Here is an 8,370-nt window from a genome sequence, read left to right on the forward strand (position 1 = left end):
GAATTCTGTAGTGATGAGAATCTTTGCAATGTGGAACTTATCCCATACAAAATTCACACATGGTGGCTTTGCACAGAAAGTAGCCCTTTCTGCATAGGAAAAATACTTATTCTGCGCAGAAAATAGTATTTCCTTGCAGAAATATTATTCCATATGTAGAAAAAGATGTTTGCTGTGCAAAAAAACCACCTATTTTCCCACGCAAGAGGATTAAACAGCAGTGTGAAGCCAAGGGTAGTGAGGATGACAAAAAAGGAAATACATTTTTAAAAAGGCATCAGAACAATGCAAGTATGTCTGCAACATGGGTTTTTTCCTTCCACCTCACCACCCAAAAAGGTCTACTTATGACAATTTTTGTGAACAATGGTATGGGTTTCCTCTTTATTGGACTTTTATTGGTGGGTTGAGGTGGGAAGAATAAACCCATGTTGCAGACATGCCTGTGTTGTTCTGATAAAGTTTTTCTTTCGCTGCCATTTTCTGTTATCATCCTCACTGGTCTTGGCTTCACTGTTCCCTCTTGCCTGGAAAGACTCACATGATACTGATGATGTCATAAATCTGACAAGATGACATAATGGGCATATACTTAAGACACAATCCGAGAAGTTAAAACAGCCAACATAATAAAATGGCACAAAGGACAAATGGAACATGATGGGGGAAGGAAGAAAGGAAACATCCAAATATAAAAGAAGAGATTTCTTTCTAAAAGAGGTCTTCTCTGAAAGCACATTTGAATAAGCATCTTCCTTTGTATATGCAGATGGCTACAACTGAAGTTGCAATCTTGTGCAGATATTTTTGGATGCATTGTATTCAAAGCAAATTTGCTTGCATTGTGTCCATATTGTGTGCCATTGCTGGTGCCTCTCTCCCACCCATTTCCTGTGATTGCAGCTCAAGCCGCAAGAGGGCACATGGGGGGGGGTTGGGCTATCTTTATGTTTCCTCTGACCCCACCCTGCATGTGGCATCATGATGCCACGCACCACCTGCAGGACATCCCTGGCCTCATTCCATTGGGCCATTAAATGCTGGGTCCCATATTGCCAGCATTGCATGGGGCAGGCATCTTGGACCTCCTTCCTGTGATTGGTTCTTCTCCCTCTTTTCTGAGTTTAACCAGGACAAAGAGGAAGATGACAGTGCTACAAAGAGCAGAAGCCATGATGGCAAGGATATTCACCAGAATCATAACAGTATACATGTTCAGGGAGGTGATGAGAGGGAATTAATTTTTTCAGCAGTATTGAATGTACTATTTTCAAAGTGATTATCAGATCAAAAAAGCTTAATGCCAAGTGCCTAATGTAGAGAAGTACTAATGCAACACTATATTTGCATCCGCTTGCAACTGCTTTTTGCCTTGCAGAGTACAGAATACCACTTAAACCACATCAAATGATACGTACACACACACATCACAAAGGGCTATTCATATATCATATAGTAGTCAATCCTAGGTCCCTCACAGAGATTATATAAATGTTTCCAAAATGTCTTTGTTACATTCTTGTGCTAGGTATAAACCCAGAAACTGCAGGACATGATCCAACCACACAGAATCATTTCAAAGTTTTATTCATTTGACTGGAAATGGTTAAATCTGCTTGAACCTCTTCCATCCAAATCAACACAACCTGAAACTGTTCCAGTAATGGGTACAATCAACACAATGTGTGACGGAGGCCAAACAAGCAATATTTGGTGCAAGCAATCTTTCTTATATTAAAACACAGCCATGCTGGCCATCTTACATATGGTACAATATATGTGATTATTAACTAGACTACCTTACAATCATGTAACAACATAACCTCATTATTCTCATTTGTATTCCTCAACCACAAAAAGACTTGCAAGGTGTTTTTTTCAGTTAGACTTTTCGTTTATTATTGTTGTTTTCATATATTAATTGCATCATTCATTTATGTTCATTTAGAATTGTTTAATTATACACATATATTGATTTAGTATTGTTGTAGTATTCTTGTATTTATTTACAGTGGTACTTAGTTATATATAATACACCTATCAATTGTCATGGTCAAGCCAGACCTTAGAGTATATTGTATGTAATCAGAATATCTGAGAACACCTGCATTAGCTGTGATAATGCCACCAGTATTGAGCAACAACTGTAAATGGCCATTTTCTGTCTAGCAATATCTAGTTGAGCATACTCTGTGTTGTAAAATCATGATATCTCTAGTTACCTGCTCCTGCCTTACACTGCTATCTACCAATGATGAGGAAAACTTAGGATGTAGTGACATCACAACACAGTGGCACTTTTGATAGATTCTACAGAAGAGAAGAGGGATAGATGCATAATGCCGGTCATGCATCTCACATACAATGTCTAATTTGGTACCTGATAGTTACACATCACTCATACTTCTCACCAGGGATGGCCAAGGGAAACATTGCCAGAGATGTGGTGAATATAAATTGGGTTTTATGGCTGCTCCTCTTCCAGCTCCTCTAAATTGTTCTAGCTTCCTGTGCTAGATCCTATCCTAACAGAGATATGGCATGGGAGAGGTCTGATAAAACTTGGAGAAGAGCTGTTGGGCGAGTAAGCTGCAAAACTGGGGCTTCATTTGCACTGCAGAAATAATCCAGGTTGGCAGCACTTTAACTATCATAGCTCAGTGCTATGGAATTCTGGGGATTGTTGTTTGGGGAGACATTTAGCCTTCTCTTTGAGACAGCTCTGGTGCCACAACTACACTTCCCAGAATTCCATAGAACTGAGCCATGGCAGTTAAAGTGCTGCCAACCTGGATTATTTCTGCAGTGTGGAAGCAGCCTGAGAGAGGATATGCCACCCACACAACAATGAATCCACTGATTTGCCACCAATTCTTACAGAGTCACATTTTCATGGCTCAGGTGATCAGCTCTAATGCAACCCTTTATTATGGCTGTTTAGCATACTGACTGCAAGAAGACGTTTTCTAAATTATATATTTTCTAAGAACATAAGAATTATTTATTTCCTTTTCTTCTCGTCACAAAACATGAAAAAATAAAAGTAGCTAAAAAAACCAGGAAAAAAACACTCATAAAATTAAGTCTGGGAGACAGCACTATTTTAATCCACCACCACTCTCTCCCAGCCACCTTCTCTTATTGTATGCAGGTGATGAGTACAAAGCCTGGAGCTAAAGTATATGAATGGAACAATTTAAAGTTCGATAATTATTTCAGAGCAGGGATGGGTGGGAGAACAGAAAATGTATTTGAATACTCACTTTGACGAATCTATGAAGTATATTACAAGAGCACCAATACTAAGAGCGAAGACTAAAACAACCTGCAAAAATGAAGAAAAAACACAATCACTTTACAATGTACAGCTGAAGCATTTATTATCCAAAGGGGGAAAAAAGGAATGGAAAAATAATACATAAACTTTTATAGTTCCATTTTAATTGCCTTCTGCTTTACCCCAAACAGGAACAGTACTTGCTTATCAGAACAAAAGACCATGATGGAAATACATTTATATACAGAAATCGGCAAAGACATTTCAGTGCTTGAGGCAGACAAACCTTAGTGTCCCGTGATGGCAATATAACATTAAACATAATAATGGGCAACTTGCTACCTTATAATAATATCCTAAATCTTCCAGGTAAACCATCTGCCTCACTTACACTTTTTTCATATATGTGCTTTCAAGATTCCTGTCAACTTATGGCATCCACATGAATTTCATAGGATTTCCTAGGCAAGGAATACTCAGAGGTTGTTTTCTCAGTTCCTTCCTCTGAAATACACTGTACAGCATCTAGTATTTGTTGTCCCAATATGCATTATAAGGACATCTTCCACCCCAACATTTGTAGTCCCTTGTTATACACTGGGGTTTGGTTCCAAGATCCCCTGTGGATAACAAAATCCATGTATGCTCAAGTCCCAAATAATGACATAGCATATATAATGACATAGCAAAATGATGTCCCTTATAAAAAAAATGGAAAATCAAGGTTTGATATTTGAAATTTATACTTTTTTTTGAACATTTTCAAACTGTGGATGCTTGAATCCGTGTATAAAAAATCCGTGTATAAGAAGGGCTGACTGTATTATTGAGAGAGAGAGAGAGAGGGAAAGAGAAAGTTGAAGTGGATTCTTGGATACACAATCATTGATAGTAATATAGTATGTCATTAGCTATTAGATAACTGACAAAGCAAAGCAAATTTTGATTGGACGTACTCCCAAGAAAATGTGTTTCAAAGTTACTATTAGACAAAAGGTACTAAGAGGTAGGATAAATGGGACCGTCTGTATAGGAAAGAACAATATAAAATGTAATAATAAGTGAAATAGCACCTTTTATTAAAATATGGCTCAACAGTGACAGAATAATGACTGATTTTGTACGTACAGTTATTCCAAATGCCAATGTAACAGTACGTTGCTGATAAGAGCACAAATTTCAATTACAATTAGTAAATTAAAAAAAGCAATATATAAATCAGTACAGCCTACTCTCTAGCCCATATGCTTTGCTTAGTTATATACGCACAGATAGGAATGCCCACGAATGACTGCATTGCAAAACAAGCAAATACAACTGAACTCACTCATTTTGTTGCATGAGAAAGGCTATTAGGTTTTCTCCATTTTTACTATACAGACCTATTTATGGGACAGAAGCATTATTTTTTGTGATTGTCCATCTCACAAGTTACTAAAGTATTCCTTTACTCATGAAAACCTGTCCTTTTGAAAGATTCTAAAGCGTAGGTTGCAGCTTCCATACTCGCCATCACCGAGAGTCAGTTCACACTACACTACACTATACTTAAATTTAACTGAAATGGCAACAGCCCATGGAATCTTGGGATTAGTAGTTCAGCAGGGAGGGACATAACATGTCTCAGCCAGGGGACCAAGTATACAAACATAAACTTTCTATAGGATGTTGCTATTGCAGTTAAGGTGGGCTATAGCGTTATAATTGTGAAGTATGAATGGAACCAAAGTAAAACATCTCGGGAATAAGGCTGAGAAAGATGCCTACTTGATAACACTTAGCTTACCAGAAAAGTTTTAAGGCTGCTTTTTCTAGTTTATATAATTAACAGAAAACTCTGTACAACTCTGCCAGTTGCACCTGCTAAGCTTTCTGAGACTTTAAAGCACACAGCCTAAGCTGTTGATAATCTGCATTTTTCATGCAAAAATACAAAATGGAAGCCAAACTTAAAATGAAATATTGTTCTAAATCCAATTACTAGTCACAAATAAAGGAGCCCCTTTAAATGATAGGAATTGTGTAAATGTTGGCATGCTATTTAGCAACTAATTCAATGGGCCGACTCTGTTTGAGACAGAAAGAAGACTTCAGCTGAGAACTAGACAAGGTCTAAAGACTGGATTTGTGGGCAGCGTTGCCAGTTTCCGGCGAATTCCCCAGAATGCAGGGAATTGAATTCATTTCTTTCTAGGGATTTTGACTGAATATTCCAGTAAATATTGGGGAATTCCAAGGATTGTGAATTTTGATAAAACATTCCGGGGATATATCTTTGAGGCTTGTTGGCAACACTTGTTGGTTTGTGGGTGGCAAGGCAATGAAATTTACCCAGAGATGTTATCATTTATTTTGTGAGAAGACAAGTAAGGGACCCAGTTTTACAATAACACTATTTGAAGAGAATAAATATTAATGAAAGGTTTTTATGGATATCCCAATGTCAATCTTGAAAAGAGAAATATAGGTCAAGACAATGTGGACAAAGGGTTTTAAGTTTACTTTAAAATACGATATTAAGGAGAAAATTTACAATTTACAAATCATGCATTGACAGTATTTGACACTAGAAAGGCTGTATAAGATATACAAAGATACCATTTATATATAATAATAATAATAAAGAAGGAACCTTTTGTCATGTATGGTAGACTTGTACTAAGGCTTGAAAAATATCAGACTCAGATATATTCTATGATGGAGGACATTCTGAAATTGAAATTGAAATCAGAACTTTTTTTCTATTGGGCTTGATGGACGAACATATGAAAAAGAAACATGGAAGAATTGTTCTATATACAGTGGTGCCTCGGGTTACGAAAATAATTCGTTCCGCGGCCCCTTTCGTAACCCGAAAAGCCTTCGTAAGCCGAATTGCCATAGGCGCTAATGGGGAAAAGCTGCGATTCCGTGCGAAAAAGCCGAAAAAAGCACCAAAAGTTTTTTCGTAACCCGAAAAAACATTCGTAACCCGAAACAATGATTCCCTATGGGATTTTCTCGTATCCCGAAAATTTCGTAACCTGGGTATTTCGTAACCCGAGGTACCACTGTATGTTCACAGCTGCTAGAATACTTTATGTCCAGAAATGGAAAGACATGGCTCCTTCTTCACAAAAAGACTAGATTATAAAATTATATGACTGATGAAATGTGAAAATTGACAAATTTGATTAAAGAAAAGTCACTAAACAATTTTAAAAAGAAATGGGGACTGATAGTTGATTTGATGAGAAAATATTGGGGAGAAATAAAAAACCTACAATTTGAAGAATAATAGAATGAAATAACGTGTGTGTGTGTGTGTGTGTGTGTGTGTGTGCATATATATATTCTACATGTTATTTCATTCTAATATTTTAACAAAGACTATCCTGAAATTTTTTTAAAAATGTCCTAAAGCTTTACATGACTGTTATCCCATCCCATGGAAGAATAATCTTTATTATGATGATGCTTACTTCCCAGGTGTATGGCTTTAGAGACTGTGCCCTGCCTAATTTCAGAATATTTTGCTATATGAAAGTCTTACTGTGAGAAAGAGGATAAATAATTAGCAATTAACTTCACAGAGAAATGAAAAGGAAAAAAGAAGCTGGAGCTTCTTTTCTTCAAACCATTTCTCTGTTGGCTAATAAGACTTCTTGAAATGGGGATAACAGTTATTATATGTGGTACACTGAAAGTCTGTGGAGGCCCAGGAAAGCTTATAAAACTGCATTGTGTTGTTTTTGTTTAGGGAAAGAAAAACATTAATCCTTTAGTATGCAACTTCTCTGCTGGGCTCATGTCAGCCGGGTTGAAATGATTTATAAAGACACTCTTACAATCCAAATCACTAACAGATTCAGCTGTCTTCATACCCAGATTTGTATCCTCGCTAGAGCCTTTCCATTCTAACTTGATCCCCCTATTTGAATAATGTTTTACTAATCCTTTTGATAGGACAGGCTGTTCTTACAGAATCAGAAGCAGACATTCCATCCAAATGGAATAAACAACCCATCCAGTAGAAACAGTGACTTCTTTGACTGCTTACCTGTACCTGAACCAGTGGGTATTAGGAAACCCTAATAGTTTCAAAGAGACAAACAACCTCTAGCCCAAGCATATCATAGAATGAATCACATTGGAGGACCTAGAAATGCCTAGCAAGAACATATTTTTTCAGATGTGGATGAGTGAAACTGTGAGAGTAGTGAATGTGTTGATATGGAGACCATACTGTAGTTCAGAGGCAACAAGAGCCATAGAGCCATATGTAACCATTGGCTGCATTCCTATCCCTGTATCACAAGCAGAACATGAAATTTATATTTTAAGATTACAACTCTCAGAATCTCCCTAACCATGCCATGGAGGATTATGACAGTAAAAGACAACAAATATATCATTTCCAAACTTTGTTTGTATTTTTAATTATAAAATTTATTCAAAATATATCTTACAAAATCTTACAATCATAAGACAATGGTATCAAGAATTTCAAATCCTTCCTTATTAAAATTAATAAGGTATTCCTTATTAAGGTTTTACACAATTCAAATTATTTAAAATAAATCTGACCATAGAGAACAAACTTTGTTTATATTTGTGCAGGACAAGCAACTATGGAAAGGACTTGATGACGTAATGGGTTGTTTAAATTAAGACTTGAATCCAAACCAAGAAAAAAAAAATTAGGTGACATTGCCCAAGACATTCCTTGTCTCTATGAGCATCTTTAGATCAGCCTGCTTCTATCTATCTATCTATCTACTCCAGGGCAAGTCCTACACAGTGTACTTATATTGCTGCCTCAATACCATATTAGAAACATAAACAGAAGCAACTTCAGTGATCCCTTTGATGATCTTTGCCCACTTGAAAATTGACTTAACTTCTCAGTTACAGAAACTGAAACCAACAAAACCATTTAGCCATGCTAACTTACTGATCTCTACTACTACTATTTACTTACTACAATGGAATTACCCAAAGTATAAATTGTTTAAATTAGCTTTTGTTAGAGCAAATTAAAACTCTGTTGTCTACAGCAAGGGGGGAGGGATATTGTTAAACTAGAAGTCCCAGCATTCCTCACTACTGGATAT

General features: G+C 36.6%; 1 protein-coding gene across 26 annotated transcripts in view; it reads right to left on the reverse strand.

Moving 5' to 3' along the window:
• The window catches only part of KCNMA1 (potassium calcium-activated channel subfamily M alpha 1), a 612,911-nt gene that overhangs the window by 358,273 nt on the left and 246,268 nt on the right, over window positions 1-8,370 (reverse strand). For all 26 annotated transcript variants that reach the window (XM_042456625.1, XM_042456624.1, XM_042456616.1 and 23 more), the window contains exon 3: window positions 3,264-3,325. In XM_042456625.1, the coding sequence (XP_042312559.1) occupies window positions 3,264-3,325 (62 nt within the window). The remainder of the gene's footprint in view (window positions 1-3,263; window positions 3,326-8,370) is intronic.

This window comes from Sceloporus undulatus, chromosome 3 (assembly GCF_019175285.1).
Source record: "Sceloporus undulatus isolate JIND9_A2432 ecotype Alabama chromosome 3, SceUnd_v1.1, whole genome shotgun sequence".
NCBI classification, from domain to species: Eukaryota; Metazoa; Chordata; class Lepidosauria; order Squamata; family Phrynosomatidae; genus Sceloporus; species Sceloporus undulatus.